Source organism: Diachasmimorpha longicaudata, chromosome 6 (assembly GCF_034640455.1).
Source record: "Diachasmimorpha longicaudata isolate KC_UGA_2023 chromosome 6, iyDiaLong2, whole genome shotgun sequence".
NCBI classification, from domain to species: domain Eukaryota; kingdom Metazoa; phylum Arthropoda; class Insecta; order Hymenoptera; family Braconidae; genus Diachasmimorpha; species Diachasmimorpha longicaudata.
In genome coordinates, this window is record NC_087230.1 from 4727493 (window position 1) to 4747347 (window position 19855).

General features: G+C 38.5%; 1 protein-coding gene across 1 annotated transcript; it reads right to left on the reverse strand.

Annotated features, from left to right (window-relative positions):
* Nucleotides 1-6365: 6365 nt before the first annotated feature.
* Nucleotides 6366-16380, reverse strand: Etf-qo (Electron transfer flavoprotein-ubiquinone oxidoreductase). The gene is made up of 7 exons (XM_064122463.1): nucleotides 16163-16380; nucleotides 15646-15753; nucleotides 14316-14971; nucleotides 13645-13886; nucleotides 12769-13163; nucleotides 12066-12287; nucleotides 6366-7168 (listed from the first exon to the last, which is right to left on the reverse strand). Exons 1-7 carry the CDS (start codon nucleotides 16194-16196, stop codon nucleotides 7005-7007), a joined length of 1821 nt encoding a protein of 606 aa, XP_063978533.1. The 5' UTR covers nucleotides 16197-16380; the 3' UTR covers nucleotides 6366-7004.
* Between the last annotated feature and the right edge of the window lie 3475 nt (nucleotides 16381-19855).

Sequence of the window (19855 nt, forward strand, 5' to 3'; positions counted from 1 at the left end):
TTGGAATTCTTGGGGGTTGAATGCACACGGGACGAAGAGTTGGATGGAAATTTACCCGGGAAAATGCTCACCGAAAATCAATAAACGCTGTTCGTAATAGTCTTCAAGTGATAATGAACATTCTCAATATTATAAGCACTAACTCAATATTATAAGCAGTGGCAAAGAAGTACAACAAAGTAGATTGATTTATTTCTGAGTTTTTGAGCGATATCTCCGGATCTAGGGGAGATAGTGTAATTTTTGTTATAATATTTTTCTCAATACTAATACTATTCTCAATATTATAAGCAGTGGCAAAGAAGTACAACAAAGTAGATTGATTTATTTCTGAGTTTTTGAGCGATATCTCCGGATCTAGGGGAGATAGTGTAATTTTTGTTATAATATTTTTTCTAGCACACAATTTGCTCCATAGAAATGATAATAATAAAATTTTTCTCATCTTCCTTAGATCTCGAGATATTTATGAAAGTGGGTAATATTCTAAATTCACTTACCTCGTTTTAGCACTTCGCTATTGAATGTGAGGCCATTAAGAATCCGGGAATTTAAACAATTTTTAAAATTTCATGTACGTAATAAATTTATTAAAAGTAAGAAACATGTTTTATACAGGACATTATCAGAAAATAATAAAATCAATAGGTTTTATAAAGCAATAAATGAAAAAATTCCTCTGCGTTTGATTTTTTTTCTCTTTAGTTTTCATTTTTTTAAATGAGACTAAAATTATTCTATTGCCCGCGTTTAATTAAAATAATTAATTAATTAAAAATGAATTTGACCTTAATAAACAAGTTGTCAATAAAGTAGTTGTCCATTCCCATTAACCAGGTTCCAGTTGTTGATTGGTTTTTACTGAATAAGTTGGAAATCTGCAATTATGATATTCTCACCCCTTCACCGCTCAAATGGTGATCTCAAGGCCCTTCCTTCCACACCAATAGTTCCAAATATCCTAATGTATAGCTACAGCTGATCCAGTATCCCCCTTACGCACTGGACAATGGTGTTTGCTGTGAGTCACCAGAACACACATTCACACGTGCACGTGTGACACACTGTAGTGGCGTGTAAACGCTTTGGCTCGTATCCTTGCGATAAGGGCTCAACCTACACGGACACTGAGTGAGCTATACGACACTGACGTGACTGAAATTACGGTGACAATTGGCTAATGTACGCTATTACATTGATCGAGGGTACGCAGTCGAATAGGAGAATGGACGCTGCAATCTCAGTGTTTTAGAGTCTAATTGTAATTTGGCTTAATTAGGGAAATTAATCGGGAAGGAATTTCAGGTTTATTTGGACAATCTGGTGAGGATGACAAGATATTGAGGAGGATTTGGCCGGAAGCGCTGGTGGGAGAATTACTATCAACTTGAAACTAATTTTTAGTAGTTTAAATATAGCAGAACTAATTATTTGTTACACAGAGAGGAAAGTCTGAGAAAAATTATTGTGTCGGGCAGGAGAATTGAGGTACAATATACTAGAATAGGGGAATGTGTCTTACTCACATATAAAAATTACTATGAATACCGCAAATTTTGTAATTAATGATATGTGGCTTCGTAAAACGGCTCGATACGATAATTTAGACAGCAATTTCTGTATCAAAACACAACACAATTAACAAATAGCTAGTTAATTTCTACTGAAATTTTCTCTCCATAAGATAGTGAGAAATTTGAGGAATCCTGAACTGTCTAAATGTTCCCATCAATCAATTCCGAAATTAATTATGTATCCGGGAGTCAAGAAATCTAGGAATGACCATGGAATATCAAATGACATCAACTCCACGAAGAGCCCTCTCCATCTTAACTACTCCGCTTCCAACAAATTAGCCAGCGATAGCCTATCATCTTCGAGTTCATCACTGTTTATCCATTATGCCTCTCACTGAATTCGCAATATCACATTTCACAGCAGGCGATAGACTATCATTCCGCTGCAAGTTGCTCGGAAAATGAGGATTTTCATTTCCATTAATGATGGAGGGTAATTACATCTCACGAGTATCTCCAGAATCCATATCATCAGTGGACACAGGAATGTACAATAGTGTTAATACTGGAAATGCGAATGAATTATCTTATTTGATGCTCCATTTCAGCTTATGTATGCACCACATTTGAAATGATTTTGCAGCCGTGTCTGCTACTGCCTATTTCGACGTGTCAATTAATCGGATTAATTTTAGTAACATCACTGATAGGGCTTCCGGGCCAATTGGCACAGGACTGTGTACAGACTAATTGGAATTACTTGGGGCTATCGACATGTTTCATCAATCATCTGTTAATTTGTGTCTTTTCAGAGCCTACGTCTCCGTCATTCGCGATCACTGTTGATAATGTTGATTGACTGGATCACTCCGACAAATGAGTAATGGGATTAATAGTGATATGAGTGGATGTGAAGATATTTTTAGGTCATCCTCCTCCCACGTAGATTAATTTTAGTATGCGAAAGACCTCCGGAAGATCTCCCTGGTGACCCAAAAACATTCGTCACAGATCTTTAGAAGACAATTTTGGTTTACAAATATATCTAGAATATTTTTAAAAAATGATTCTCAGAGTAAAAATTAGAACATCTTTGGAAAAAAAATATTATCTTACGAAGATCTTCTTCGAAAAATCATTTTGGATCACCAGAGAGGTCCTCCGAAAATCTGTTTACGATTCCTTTGAAGATTTCCGAAGTATCTTTAGCAAACTTCAATTCTCCAAAAGAAAAATTCATTTCAAATTTTTATGTTAAATTATTTTGCTGTTCATTTGGTATGACAAAGTCTTCAAATCACAAACGATCAGTTTCAATAACCATTGAAGGAAATAAAACCTTGAGTGAAGTATTTGATGTATCATAAACATTTCTTTGAATGTTGATTATTTATATAACTGCGTGATTATTCTTCCCAACATTCACGAGAAGACAATAATTGGTGGAATCATTAATATTGTTATTGCATTGAAGATGTTCAATCGTTATTCGACGTTGTAGTTATCAGAATGATTATCATTCGTTATGCGAAGATTTGCAATTATCGCTGATGAAGTAGACACGTTTGAAGCTATTGATAGAGTACAGACTGATATCAGAAAATAAAGATACATCTCATGAAGGATAATTATTCACTCGAATGGATAAGCAGGAGAAATAGTTGACTTTGGAAAAGTCAAAGGATGTTCAGGAAATAGAATAAGAGAGCTGATTACTAATCTAACTTTGTAATGAGTCTGCCTCGAATAAACTTGGACAAATGTTTGGTTATTTCATGACTATGATTGCGTACGTCATCATCGTGATTTCTGTGGAAGACAATGATAAAAAAAAGTCACATTATTATTGGTTATCTGGAGAGAGATTTTCCGGTTGTTTCATGGCTTGGAATTATAGCTGATAGAGGAGGTAGCTTTCCTGAGGGATTATTGGATCGATACTGCTGTGAATGGATAGATAATGGAGACACATCTCATGATTGCCAATTGTCCACTTCAATGAATAATCCATGGACATGATTGACTTCGGGGAAGTCAAACAAAGTTGAAGGGATGAACTGAGACAATTTGATGCAAACTCCGACTTTGTGATGACTTGATCGTGAATCATTTCCACCACAGGATTGTCCTTCTCGTCTTCATGTTCATGAACATCCTGATACTCTTTATGAATATCTTCAAAGTATTTTCTTCATCGTTAACATTTCGGACGGAATGATTTCCTAATAATTGGTCACTCATAACAAAAACGAGTGGAGTAGACACCTCTTGCAGAGGAGTAACAGAGAGAATATTGATTGTGATACGAATGATGATGAAGCTCATGATTGACAACTGTATGCTGCGATAAATAATCCTTGGACATGATGGATTTCCGAGGAATCAAGCAAAGTTGAAAGACTAAAGAGAGAAAATTTGATCCAACCGACTTTGTGATGACCTGGTCACGAATAATCTCCTCCAAATGTTGATCATTCTCATCATCAATGCCACGGACATTTTGATGATAATCATGTTCCTCATCAGCATATTTTCTACACCAAACAATAAAAAAAAAATTACCACTACGATTATTCCAAAAATAATGAGTCTAGACGTCTTCATCAAGAGATTAACAAGATTACCACCATAAGCACATTTCATGATTAACAATTGATAACTCCAACGAGCAATTACCATACATAATTGACTTCAGAAGATTCACGGAAAATTGAAGTGATAAAATGAGAAAATTGGATTACTAATTCAACTTTACGAATAAATTCTACCAAATGTTCCTATTCAACTGGGCTCATCGTTGTCAGTGGGTAAAGTAATGAGACATTGAGTTGAAGGCCAAGCGCAACAGTGTCCACAGATGCCGGTAGCATTTTCAGGGGAGACACTGATCACATTGCGGGGGATGAGGGGCGGTGAGGGGGGCATCCAGGGGCGACGGGTAAACGCACGTACGAGTGCAACCCTCCTGCGAATTGGCAATGGGTTGCCAGTAACCATGACAACGCCATCCTAGCCCGGGAAAGTTCTGTCGACAAACCCCTGTCCACCCCCTTGCCACCCCTGCGCCGCTTTCACCCGACAGAAAGGAGAAGTTTAAGACAGAGATGGTTGAATTCAGAATTGGAGTGACGGCGAGAGTGAGGGAGTACTTCCAAGAATTTAAATTGAGTGAGTGAAACTGCGGGAGAAGGGGATTTCAGGGATGATGGGGGAATACAGGAACAAAGAAGTATTACTGGTTAGGGTGATTTAGGGTTTTTGCGAAACGAGTGGAAATTTGCATCTTTCGGACTTTTTGGAATAATTAAAAATTGCTGTGAAGGGGATTTTAATGATATTTTGGAAGATGAATTAAATTTATTTCCTCAGGGGTTGAGGTGAGGGTTCAACATTTATTGGATAATACGAGTGGAAATCAAGAGTAAATTTTTAAGATTTTGAATAGTTTATAAGTAGTAAAATCAAACATTAGAAGACTTGTAAAAAATTCGTTGTTTTTTAATCCATAAATCGAATGTTAATTTATGAAATTGAGAAGAAATTATGTGTTGGTATGAGAAAATTGTTTCCAGACATCCTCCACAAATTCAAACAATTCCCATTTTTTATTAAGGGAACAAACATTGACCCAGAAAATTGAAATAAAAAGGTTGAATTTGATATTTTTAACTAAAAAGACGAGCTGAAATTTTTAATGACTTCAGCATAAAATTAAATCTTTCTTGAAATGATTACGAATTATAATTTTTACAGGGAAATAATCAGATGCATAAAAAGTTCTCTCGTAAACCTTGTACTATCGTAATCACTCTCTTTTACATTTTCTCTCATAAGAAAGTAAAGAATTTTCATTTTGAACGGAGAATTCAATCATAAAGGCGGCAGTACCTCGTTACTGTCAATAAAAATTGAAAAAAATAAAAATCATATTGGATTCTTCCGCGTCTGTCTCAATACTCCGACTGAAGTGGTGCATATGGCGAGGGGGCGTGGAATCAGAACCAACACAAAGAAGATGACAAGCCCATCGAAATCAGTGGCCCATTATGTTTGATTACTTTCTCAAGGGGGGGAGAGAGGTTTCAACGTGATACAAATGGATCCTGACAGCAGCAAAATTACGTACACGATGACGCACCTTCCGGGTTGTATTTCATCCACTGGTTGGCATAATAAAATCCCCTTTAATATATCATGACAATTTTGGGTGAGGCGGAAGGGTAAGATTAACCCCAAGAATGATAATGACCGGAGTTTCGATAACAAATCAATACCTATGCGGTGAAATACTGCATTATCAGTGGTCAATGATTATTACTATGTGGATTCTGCGGATTTGGGCACAACTCGTAATGTCATGGCATATTCAAACACAAATAATGATCGTCAATTCGAAAATTACTGAAAAATAATGATCTTCTGTCCTATTACCTTATAAACATCGCATAAAAAGAGATTTATATGAATTGAATATTCACAAAACTACTCCCATATCTTTTGTACTAATCAAACCACAGAAATGTGAAGAGAAGTTGAAGCCATGAAATGAGAGTTTAATTACAGCTGTAACATTGTAATGACTCGGTCGTGAATAATAATCACCGAATGCTTGTCATTCCCATCTTCAATTTCATGAACGGTTCGATAATGATTATGTTCCTCTCTAATGTATTTTGAGTAGGGAATGGTGTAATAGCCTGGAAGAGAGCGGGGCAAAGTGGATCATTACGTGATCTCAGGGTGTCAGTACCTTGGTTTAAAAATGAATATTTTGTCATTTCAAGAGGATCATCACTTTGTTTTGCTTTGTGCCCTCCTTCAAGCGGAAATGATGGCTAACCCAACAGCTGTTTCAAAAATTGTGATAAATTCTTTATTCGAGTATATCAAATATAGACTTACAGTTTCAATAAACAATTTAAAACAGATTCAACATGATATAAAAGGAGATCCAACTAATTCTTCATAAAAATACCTGCCTGCCTTCACATTAATCATCCCACGAAATATTAACCTGACCTTCAAATAGATCCACCAATTTACTTTTTAATGAATATATTTACACATAGATAAGACTTTAAAGGCACTTGTGCATAGTCTCGAACATGGGATAATTCATTCAACGAATAAACCCTATTGTTTTTTCTACAGTCTTGCATTGATTGGCTTGCAGAAATTCCTAACAATCATTAGGATTAACTTAAGTTACATTAATATAAAAAAAAGACTAATATAAAAATATTTAGTACGTTCAGATTGAATAAGACGAATTCTCTCGTGCTGTGATAAAACGTAATAATTTAGACGCGCTTTCCCTGGAGTATCAATTATCGTGATGATTACCCATTCATCAGACTTCCCAATAATTATTCATTTATTTACGCTCCATCACTCCACTAATGAATTCTGATTTTCACGTTTTTACGGATGGAAGACTTGTACTTGATCATGCGATGGTTAAATCGAAGCGTCATTAATCGTCCCATCTTACATGCCATTGTAAGCAGGCCCACCACCACCCTCTGGCACCACCCAGTTGATGTTCTGGCTGGGGTCCTTGATGTCACACGTCTTGCAGTGGATACAATTTTGGGCGTTGACCTGTAGCCGCTGTCCTTCCCCCGTCTCCAAGGGTACAAACTCGTAAACGCCTGGAACAAAAGACGTTTAGAATATCAATGAATATAAATGCTAAAAAAAATCAACAACGTCAAAATAAATTATATAAAGACTCATACAGGGGTCAGGGAGGGGGAGAGTGATAGTGAGGGGTACGAGTAAAGAATGAAATCTGTATTTGTATGAATTTAGCTTCATGTGTCCAGTTTGGAAGATTTCCATTGTCCAATTGTTGATTCCCCAATTTTTTGTCAAGGGAAAAGAATTTTTTTTTTGTATTAAAATTACTTTCAAATAAATTCCAGAGAAGAATTATAATCTTACACCTGGAGAGAAATCAGTCCTAACATCAATCGATCTGCAGATTAGAATTTCACGTAAACACCTGACCCGGATTTTCTGTTTAGACATCAATTGCTGTTAAATTTCGATCTGGATTTTAGGGCAACACCGGACAGGAATTCATGTCGAAATTTGAATTCTACTTCTATCTAGGCAAAAATTTATGCCAGGACAGGCTTCCATTCGAATCACACCCCTAGAAATTCAGTTTTCGACAGATACTTGAATCTAAATATAATAAATTCCATCATAAAAAAATCTCCGACATAAATTCATGTCTGACCATGAATTTTTGTCCACAATATTTCATTCTATCGAGATATCCAATGTGAACATCCATAGCGACGAATTCGTAATCACCTCTATAATTCTCCACCCTCCTTCATTCACCCCCTTATCGCGCAATATTGAAAGTACCCGTCTGGCCAAGAATTTATATCCGAAGTTCAATTAATGCCCAGACCTGAACATCACTCTAACCCCTAGACCGCAATTTACATATCAGACATCAATTTCTGTCCTGAATTTGACTGATTAATGTTTGACCCTTAATTTTTGCTCCTAAAAATCCACATATGTGAATTCGCACTTTCTTCCCCAATAGTTCACCTCCCCCACACCTCATTCATCCTCCCCCCCCTGTCACATTATATTTCCAACATACCCTAAACATTCCGATACCATCAACTATTCATTCACCGATCGAATGAGATAGAAAAGTACCAAGTGGTGGATAGCAGTAGCATTTTACGTTTCGAAATGGCCTCTCCTATCCATTCACAATTCATGCCCGAGCGTGCTCGGGCTGTGCCTACTGACCGTGTCTGACCACCATGGAGGCAAACATCCAGTGGAAGAGCATTGTAACTTCCACTCCATAAAGCACGTATCGTTCCTCGCTGTACACCATTCCCAACCCACAATTTCCCAATGTCCAACGGGAAATCCATTTTCCCAACCAATTCGTATGGTTCTACATTCACTTCCTCTTTTTCCCGGTCTCTTCTCTTCCAGGACTTCCAGTCCAGTCATTGTTTAAATAGATCCAAAGTTTATTTCTCTCTTTCAGGGTTTTATGGAATGGTAAACGAATTGAATTCTGATACAGAGACACTTTGGAATATTTAGGGGACCGGATGAAACGATGGATGAGGTTCAGGAGCACGTAGCGTAAACTGGGGGGTGTCCTTCAGGAATTGGCTCACATGGACTGGTTGAAGTGGTCATTTCCTTGCGAAAATTTAGAGGATTTTAGAATTAATCACATTAATTGATTGGGGATTCGTACGGTACGATAATTTAGAAGATCTTAGGACGTTGCACCTCTTTCAAACATCCAGTTCACATAAAAATATGACGTCACGATTTTATGAATTGTAATCTAGAATTTCTCGATTTAAAAAGAATCTGTACAGTGAATGAATGACCGAGACATCAATTGCAATGAACTAAAAAACTTCCCTCGTACCATTCAACAACAAGAACTTCTCCCTCTGATCACTTTAATAATTGCACTGTATTCCATTCCTCCAAGTATTCTTGATAAATATGCAATAGTTTCACCGAGTTATGGACAATAAATTTACCCAACCACTTCCTTAGTTAACGATTTCCTGCTTCCGCATCTCGAGGTATATACCTCCTTTTTCTTTCCTCATTCCTTTCATTTCTCCGACGTCTCGGAGTTGCCACCCCTGTCGTCGCAATGCTACCCCAGAAGACGAATGGAGTGAGAGGGCTGCCGGGAAGTGAAACGAGTTGCTTCCTCGAGGCACTGTACCCAACCCCCTTATTCATCCAGACGAAGTTGTTGGTACGGTGGGTGGTGAGGGGTTATCGACTGTCTGAGGGGAATGAGGGAAGGAAAAAGGTATTTTCCACCGCCACTTCAACTGTCAGTTCAATTCAACTCGATTTTTACTTCATTCTCAGATCATTTATTCGATTCTGGGGATCATTTTATTAATGCAATATCGATTGGGGAAGTTTTAGGCACGCGAAGTGGACTTTGAATAGTATATTTCGCAACAAGTGGGGTAAAGGGACTTTTTACGCACGTTCGCATGTCGAAAGCGTCGTTTTCATGGAGTGCGATGAAAAAATTATTGAATACTCGTGAAGAAAGTCGTTTTCGACCCGGGGAACGGATCGCTCGTCTCCTTCTCATAGTGTAATCCTCCCACAAGGTAAAAACTGCTTTTTCCGATCAGCGTAATGAACATTCAATTATTATGATAACGACGATCTAATTGAAGGGGAAAAAAATTAACAATTGATGGACGTGGACCCATTATTCCCTAATTTCCTCAATAGCTCATTAAAAATTCTCTCAAACGTTGAAAATCTATGAAAACACTTCAATAAATACCCGAAAACTTGCTACAACGTCCAGACGAAGATGTTGAAGGAATTAATCGGTATTTCATGTTGAAATGGTCCGGGGGGATGGGAACTGGCTGGTTTTCGTGATGGGTGAAGTAACTTGCGCTTGGTCCGGGGTTGTCTAGCCGCGCGGGGCTCGTCCGGGCGAGTCAGGTTCAAGGACACCGCGGTCGATACCCCCCCACTTTTCACTGAAAGTGCTGTAGCGGGGGTGCGAAATCTACGGGTTGAAGAGAAAGAAGAGGAGTTGGGAGGAAACAAGCCAAGCTCTTCGTCTCATGAGTTACCCAGGGAATAAATTGTCGCATCCCGATAATTTTTCGGCTTGCGATATACCTTCGCGTTGCCAATGGGGTTAGAGGTTGTACAATTTATTGGTATTGCCTCTCATGTATTTTTTATCGCACTTCTTTATTTTTTCTTACTTCTTCGGACGTCAAGGTAGCCTACTTTCATGGTGATATACGGCGACGAGAATTCCTCGCAATTTTTATCAGATGAGGTTCAACTTCTGGGTAGAAATGAAGATTAAGAGCTGTTGGTGGTCACAATTGTAATGGAGTAGAGGGTTTATGAGCATAAGATATGAGAAATATTTTTTATTGGGGCTGCTTTTTCAACAGGATACGCAATATTTTTTTGCGTTAATTTTAAACTTAAATTTCTGAAAGAACGGAAATAATTTTCGTTACGTTGCAATTTTTCAATGAAATTTCGTTAAGAGGAATATGTTGTAATGTCTGAGTGAGAAAAAAATGATGATTATGAGGGAGGAATCGCACAAAACGGGACGATGGGGCAAAACGAAACCGTCCGGAATAATCAATATGGAGGGAAATTCAGATTTCTTTTACTCGACAAATGTGAACGAATAAATTATTATTGGCGGGTAGAGGCTAAATGGAAGGCATATTATGTTGCAGAGGAATGAGTTAAGTGACATAAAGTAATACTCCATCGGTTCCATCAGCTAAAAAAAATATATTTATGAAATGACATCAGATCAAGAAACCAGCCGGTTGCAAAGCATTTTCTCTCGAATATGGAATCCGATGAGGGTAGTGGAATTCTGATGAATACAACTGAAGGTCATCATCACCTATTATGTACTCGATTGTCCCCATAATTTAATATCCAACAATAACACATTTGGAATGCAACATTTTACCACTTCACCACCAACACAACGTGCGCTATTCATAGCAATTCGCAAAGAGACGAACAAGGCCTTTTTCCGTCTTTGTTGCTACCGAGAGAAACAGTAGATCCCCGAGATCTTTCAGAATAATAGAAAATGAGGAAAAAAGATAACAAAAGAACGCGAGTGTCAGCCGCAGCGTTCGCCACGGAGGGAAATTACGGTAGAATTTTCATTCTCTTGGTTTATGTCAATTGCAACATATTCCTATTTCCCATCTGTTACGTTTTACATTTAATCGAGCCTCTTGTATTCATAACGGAAGTGGCAGCTCAGACTAGAATGACTTAATAACAAACATCAAGCAAATGTTTCTCAAAATACTCAATTGAAATGTCAGTGAAACGATGATACGACGAAATCCCCCGAAAAGTACTAGAAATTTCTCCGAAAAAATTTATCAGCCTCGAATTTTAATTTTTTTTCTCAATTGATTTACGTCGTGCAATTTAAATCGTCGAGCAATCTGTCCCCGAGTAATAGTAACTCTGAACTGTCGAGTACAATTGAACATACCCGGGTGATTCCATTGGTGCGAATAAACGGCAATCGACAGAGTGATTAATGGAAACGATAAAACCAACTGCCAGTTCTGCATTTCCCTCTCACTCATTCTCAGTTTATCTTCTCACGTAGACTGGAATAAATGATTGTTTGAAGAATAGCCCCAGTGTGAATTGAAATTGTGGCTATTTGTTTTTTTATTTTTTTTTTCACCTCCATTTTTATAGAAAACATTTTGAACAGAGCCATTCGTAACCAATATCCATTTTTTCCAATTGAACTGGAATGTGAAAATCGAATTTTCCAACTGTCAATGCAATAAATTCAAGTTTCTCTCGATACGTTAGAATTTAATTCTAAGGGAGAAAGAGAATTGCAAGATTGGAAGGTGCTTTGAACTGGAATAAGTTATTAGTATGGAGATTCTAAAATTACTCCAGGGAGTTTGAATATAAATATGGAATTTCTGAAGTAGCAAAGGGAATATTGAATCAGAAACTCACCAGCAGGACAGAATCTACCCTCGGGGCCATCGTAAATGGCCAAATTCTGCTTCACTGGTATCGTATCGTTCTTCAGGGTGAGGTGAGGTGGCTGATCACCTTCGTGATTCGTTCCAGTTAATGCTACAGAGGAGAGAAGATCAAAAGACACTTCGTTGTCAGGTTTTGGGTAGTCTATAGGAGTGCAATGAGAGGCTGGCTTCAATTTGGTGTGATCAGCTCCTAGTACATATTAAAATGCAAACATTAATTAAGTAGGGAGTGGCGAGGTAAAATTAACATATTTTTATCTAAACTAGTGTGCTAGTACTGACAATGAACACTGGAATATCATTATCGAACTATAGAACAACTATGTGAAGAAAAAAATATGTTGATTTTAGTGATTTAATTACTGGATAATTGGACTGGATAATTCATGGCTGCAAAAATATCGTCTTTTTCAGCTATTTAGCAATTCAATAAATTTATCACAGGGAGTACAATGAAAACGTGGCTCAAAAATAATTTTTTTTTGTTATCGTGAACAAATTGATTCTTGAACAAATCAATAATTAAAGAAATTAATGGGTGATTTAAATATTCAACACCGACGATAGGGCTTACCAACGCCTATATCTGACAGAAGAAAAATATTCAATTCCATCTATTCCCTAGCGCACAATCAAGAATAAATGTTGTTCGATGAAAATGTGAAAATTACCTCCATGAGATAATGTCCAAGGTTCCTTGCCCCCAACGACCATGGAAAACCCGGAGTACATAAGGCCCCCATACATTCCCAGCTTGCTGTGAAAACTAGGCCTGAAGTTCCTGACTGCATACAGCTCCTTCCATATCCAACTATCTTTAATTTTATCCGTATAATTTTTGGGCTCGAGTCCAGCTGTCGCAGGAGAATTCGTCTCAGCATCGACAATCGCCTCCATTGCACTCTCAGCAGCCAACATCCCACTCTTCATGGCATTGTGGACTCCCTTGATCTTGGGAACGTTCAGAAATCCAGCTGTACAACCCACAAGACATCCTCCAGGGAACTGCAGTTTTGGGAGACTCTGGAATCCACCTTCTACAAGTGCTCTAGCACCATAAGCCACTCTGGAAAAGAACGCATTATTTTTCTGGAGGCTTTCTTCGTTTTTTTACAGATTTACTAGCGTGAGGCACTCAGTTAGCGGACGATTAAGGCGAAAACTGAGGGAAAAGTTCAGTCGTGAAAATCTTGGCACGAATCCCTGAATGTAAAGGGTGCTGGGATAATATGGGCACGAGGTAAAATGGACAGCTATGAAAAATGGTTTTACTCTCAATTTTTGAAAATATGTCATCTTTCAAAGATAAATATAAACAAATAAATGAAGTACTTCGGAATTAGTGGATTCATGAAGGGGCATTTCTCAAAAATGTAAATACCGAAGAAAAATCCGAATAATTATGGAAGTTGGTGACAGGGCTTCAAAAATTGTCTATCATATTAATGAAAATAGACATCCAACAGGATTTCATAGAAAATGATACACAGCTCATTAGAGTCTATCATAAGCTACTATACTACATCAGAGACAGTGAAATTTTTTACCTTTTTCCTCCCGCGAACGTCGGTCTGATGGCAGGATGCTGCTTAAACCTCTGGAACTCCTTGAAGGGGTGCAAGTACGGATTCCAGTAATCAAGACCGACGACAAAACCCACTGCCACTAATGGGGTTTCCTCGTTTAGATGATATAAAAAGGAACCTCCGTAGGTGTTTTTATCCAGTGGCCAGCCAATTGTGTGCTCTACTGCACCCGGCCGGTGTTTGTCCGGTTGAATCTCCCAGATCTTGGAAAAAACGTGATTAATTCGTCTTAAGTTAGTTCAAAGATTTGGTGTGATGGATGATGGAAAGAAATCCCGGATCAAAGAGTGACTCGTTTAAGAGAAATAAAGTCTTGAAAGAATTATTGTGATACACAAGAAATTTACCAATGAATCAATCTAGAATTTTTCGCGTAGAAGATAAAATAGCAGTACCGTGAAAAAAGAAATTATTTAGAGACAAAAATTGTTCGAATTCGATTTTTGAATTATTCGGAATGATTTTACTCATCTATCTGTTAACTTTCACATAAAACAACAATCGACTGGCCATAATCCTGTATTCTGCATGATTCCCAAACAAAAATAACGAATAAAAAAATCGCAGAAAAGCACTGTTGCCATTCTAAACCAAAAAATCAATTTAAAGTACAATCGGCTTTTTGGTGTTACCTCTTTCAGTCCAATTCCATAACTCTGGGGTTCACAATTAGCTCGAAGATTCAATTTATTGGTCAATTGTTTCGTCAGATGTCCATGACAGCCCTCAGCGAATATCGTGCACTTAGCATGTAACTCCATTCCCCTCTCAAAACTACTTTTCGGTGAGCCATCCTTGGCGATACCCACATCATTAGTAGCAATCCCCTTGACCGAGCCATCTTCATGATACAGAATTTCCGAAGCTGCAATACCACAGTAAATATCCACTCCAGCAGCCTCAGCCTGCTCTCCCAACCATCCAACAACATGCCCCAATCTCACAATGTAGTTGCCATGATTGTACATTGGCATTCCCTTGAATATTGGAATTGGAATTCTCCCTTTCTCAGTGAGAAGAGCGAACTTATCCTCGGTTACTGGGGTCTTCAGTGGTGCACCCAATTCCTCCCAATTTGGAATGAGTTCGTTAAGGGCCACTGGATCGATGCAAGCACCACTCAGAATATGACCGCCCACTTCTGACGCTTTTTCTACTAGAGTTACACGAATGTCTTTTCCAATTTTCTCAGCCAATTTCTTGGCTTGAATTGCTGCTGACATTCCTGCTGGACCTCCCCCGACTATGAGAATGTCGGTCTCGTCCACTGCCCTCTCCATCTCTATGTCTGCAAAATTATTAAGTCCATTATATTCGAGATTGCTTTTACTCAGAAAAAACGGGGCAGAATGAGTAGTAGACGTTGCTGAGATGTTAATACCTTTGGAACAATTTTGGGAATATTTTTGTATTCCGACCCTTTCTGCCCTTCGAAAACGAAAACATTGAATGAAAAATGAGGAGATTCACAAAATTTTTCATTCGTTTTAAAAATTCACGTAAATTGTTGGTTTTTACGATAAAACCTCATAAATTTTTCATTGAAAGTTTTAAGTTTTAATTGATTGTCAAGAGTTTGAAAATTCAGAGATGTGATTGTTTGGCTTTTCATAATTTTCAATGTCTTCCAGTACCACGTGAATTTGAAAATTGATAATTGCTTGAATACTCGAAGAATTAACTGTCAGGCTAAAAAATATCCAGCTTTTTCACTTTCAAATATGTTTTTCTACCTGGCTGAAGGCCATCGGGCAATGCCCACTTGCAGGAGATTTCGTAACGACTCACGTTAGAAATAAAAATCAATAAACATAATTTTCTAACAGTATAGAATGCAAAACGTATTTTTGACAAGCTCGTCTTCTCACTGCATTCATGAATCAAATGCCCCGCGAGTCAAACATAGTCCCCCTTAATTAACTAATCCACTTCATTAAATTATTCTAATGTCAAATTAATCACCTTTCCATCGTGGATCCGTCTCTCTAGGAACTATCGTGTAGTGAGTAGTGATTTTTGGAAAGACAGCATTGGAGTACGTTCTTTTGGACAGGTTCTGCAGTCCTCTAACTGAAAATAAACAATTCGTACAATTATTCCAGATCCACTCACTGGAGCGCATCAAATAAATGTCAAAAATGACAACCGTCTCCTCAAAAAAAGATCACAAATTCTTTTATCTCACCTCGTGAGCAGAGAAGTCTATTATATAATTCAACATATTTATGGAGGGCCTCATGTAATTACAATGTCCTAGTTTTTATTCAAAATAGTTCGCGAAAATATGCAATGAAATTCTAGGTTATGCAACGGTACAAAGGTTTCCCTAATCAACAACTAAATAATAACTCAACTAATGTCATGTCCTCCAGAACGAGTTCATTACTAATTAGTGGGGATTTACATCGTGACCGATTTTCAGTTGGAGAAGAAAATAACCCGAATAAAATAAGTGAATGACATCGGTTGGAGTACTCACCCAATCTAGCGGAATGGAGAACAGCTGAAGTCATAGTTATACACTGATAACCCACAACTCCGATGACTAGTGGCTGGCCTGCAGGTTGCCCTTAACAACTGATCAGTTGACCACCATTAAGAATGAGTCTACTACTGACCCAGAAAGGTAAATATTTTTCACTTTTATTTTCGCAAAAATATGTTTGCTGTCCAAAGGAATTGGCCAGTGGTACCCCTTCATCGGGTGTTGAATTCGTCTCGTATTGGGCGAGGAACAAGAATGTGGAATTACTGTTGGAAATGCGAGTTGCTAGAATGAGCGTCAGGGGGCAGGCCTGCGGAGGGAGTATTTGAATCGGGAGTCATAGGAAAGAGAAGCTCCATTGAAGCCACTCCATCAACGTCAGCAATCTCGCGTATAATTTCTGTGGAAACATTCAACAGGGCAAATAAACCTACAATTTTTATTTTATTTCATGGAGATACATCGATATCATATTCATTCCCGTAAACTCACCATGAACCATAAAACCGCGACGTTTTCCCCCTCCGTCCAAGTGACCCCATTCGATCGTAATTTTTTCCGAATTTTTGCTCTACATAATAACGACAAAGCTTCTATAAGTAGATACAAATTCCACATATGAAACCGATTCCTAAGACATGAACATATGAGCTATCATCTCACAAATAAACGCACAGCTGGAAAGTACCACACCAAAAAGAAAAATCATGAAAGGTCCCCGAAAATGTGACAGATTAAGTGGATCTGCATCACCAGAATGAATAATTCTCGGTTGCAAAGTCTCTTGATCCCTAGCCTCCCACTTTGTCACAAACCCACCCCGAGTCAGCCTCCTGATACCCACATTGAACGTGGATAAAAACGGGAATCCCCTTTTCACAAAAATGGTTCGCCAGTAGTGTCCCACGATTTCTCGCATAGTGTGCATCTTCAAATAAGACTGAAATATTTCCGGTTTATTTCTCGCACTTGAAATGACCACTGTATTGAGAAAACACGCGACATTATCACCAGCAATCAGTCGTTCATAGCAAAACTTGGAAGAGTATTCCGATACAGTTCGCCCAACGATTTTCTGTATAACCTCATCGTTGGACCGATTCAACAGTGAGAAATGTTCAGGATCAGTCATCACAATCAGATCGCTGTCCCCCAGTTCCTTCAGCGTATCGATTCGCTTTTCAAATGGTGGATTTGTCATGTTTTCAACAAGATGACTCTGCTGAATGGAAAGAAACAATCCTGTGAACACGATCCAACTGATGGCGAGGATCCTCTCAGACAGTCTCGAACCTACGTGATAGAACTGATGATGAATGAGCAATCGGAAGGTGTTCAGGACCGGTGCATTGATACTCTTGCAATACATGTAAATTATCGGTACTAGACAGGACAATACCAACAATGTAAATATCACAACATCAAAATTTTTGAATATCCTTATGATTTCAGGAAGAACTGCGGGCATAGGCACCACAGCGTCAGATATAAAACTTGTGTGAGGCAGAAGATACTCGACGAGATCACTAGCTTCACCCCAGATATGACTGTTACCAAGTATTTCAGAATAATTCGTAGTCAAATCGTAGGTGATGCCAATTACTGTACCATTTGGGGATGTCATTCTGTAATACTCGGCGGTAGACATCGGCCGGCTTCTGAGGTCAATCGTGAAATTCAGCCAGGATGACAGAGACAGCAACAACTCCACGTCACTGTTGGACCCCAGTTGGGAGATATTGGTCACCGATTGTGAGAGAAAGCTGTCGTACATCGATACTGCAATAGGATATCTTTGGAGATTCTTCATCTTGTTGGGGTAGAGTAAATCGGCGCCCGAGAGGATGTACACTCTCCCTTGATGTCCTTCCTCATTGTTCCAGAAGGGATCATAACTGTGGACAATCAGCTCGTGATTGACTGGATCAGGGTTTGTTGAGACGAGGATGACATTCAAGTAACCGAGGGACCAAAAGGTTCGGAAGGCACTTGTTATGAGTTCGGCGTCGACTGAAGTCGCTATCCAGAGGACGATTTTGGCCCGGGACATGCTGGATGCACCGCAGAGAGTCCTCCAATTGGTGGGATCCACGTCGGGGATGGAATCATAAATTGCAACGATGTGACGGAGCTTGGGACAGATCATGGTGATGCATGGCAGGGTGAAGCTGTCTTGTTGAACGAGGAACGTCGGTCGCAGGGATATGTATTCCTTCGTGATAATGTTCGATGTAGTGTGGTCGGTCTGGGGATTATGAAAATAGAGGTATTGGATTATTGCGGTTCATTTTATAGTCCCAGTGGCGGTTACAGAAATTAATCGACGGCGATGGCGGTAGGGTCATCCGAGGGTTTTCATAAACAAACAATATTTGGTGACGAATGTTCTTTCAGTCTCTGTAACTAGCTTTCAGTCTCCCGGAGGACTCGTAGAGCACACACGTCTCTTCCTCGTGACATTAAAAGGGAATAAGAGAAATTAAGTTTAATCCACTGCGTTTAGTATTTATTTATATATTGCATTGCATTTCTATGGGAGGAAATCAGTGATGAATTGATTGAACGAGATAACGAGATAATAGGAGATGAAATAAATATTTGTCAAGTAGTTTTTGGAAAGGATCTGTCCTCAAATGATCTAACATACCAATTAATTTTCAAGGTTTATTATAAGGAACCCTAGATGTTTATTGAAATAAAATTGCTCCACTTACTCTAGAATGTGTGATTATGTGAATGGGTGAGAGTCTCTTGACTTCCACCAAGTGACGTCCAACGAATTGTTGTATGACTCGCGTTTTAATCTTTGGAAAGTCATGAAACGCGGCTGCAGTCGTTAATGACGTGAGCATTAACTGTATTAGAGGAGCCGAAACACAAAGGAGCCGGATGATGCACATTCTTCCTTACTACAATTTTTGTTAAAAATGAGCCTACCGGTTATGGATGATATAGGGTTCCGATCACTTATGGTAATGAAAATGTCCTCGCGAGGCTCTTTGGCGAAGGTATGTTTGAATTATTGAATATGGTGGAAGGACTTATTCGGCAGGAGTGAAGGGCCCTTGCGAGGTGATGGGCAAACTGGTGATTGTCATTTAATCGGTCATGTTTTTCAATATTTGATGGACTTAGATCACCAGAGAGTGTCTCGGGGGGATTCCCCGACGCAAATGTAACCCCATATCAGAATTGCTTGAAGTGCGGATGAGGCTCATGCGCACTTGGGAAATTTTTCAATTATATAATTCAATATTTTTTTTATTTAAAGAATCTAAAAATTTTGGGTTTACCATACTGTTGGAAAAATTCTAAAGAAACCCATAAATATTGTAAACAAATAATGTAAATAACTGTAAAATCAAGATACATGACAACTGTCTTTGGATTTAAATTCAGTGAACCAGAAGCTATGGGATAATATTTTTTTTCTATTCACTTATTCAAAAACATGAAAGTGTCGACGATCAGAAACTTATCTATTGATTTCTCCGTGGATGTCTCGATCTTAAAAACAATTAAAACAATTAGGCATTCATTTCGTGAGACGACTTGTGATTTCTCTAGGGCTCTGGGAATATTCTAAAACCCTTTTTGATGGTATTTACATATTCTCTGCTCCTGGGCCTCCTACATCGACAAAAGCCTCCCAGCCCAGTGAACCACGTTCTCCGTGGTAATGCCTTA

Bases quoted from the DNA above. Each gene is read 5' to 3' on its own strand.
- Etf-qo (XM_064122463.1), bottom strand. From the start codon at position 16,196: ATGACTTCAGCTGTTCTCCATTCCGCTAGATTGG. The intron at 14,972-15,645 runs GTGATTAATTTG...ATAATTTTGCAG, and splicing joins GACGGATCCACGATGGAAAG to ACATAGAGATGGAGAGGGCA. The intron at 13,164-13,644 runs GTAAAAAATTTC...GTTCTTTTCCAG, and splicing joins ACGTTCGCGGGAGGAAAAAG to AGTGGCTTATGGTGCTAGAG.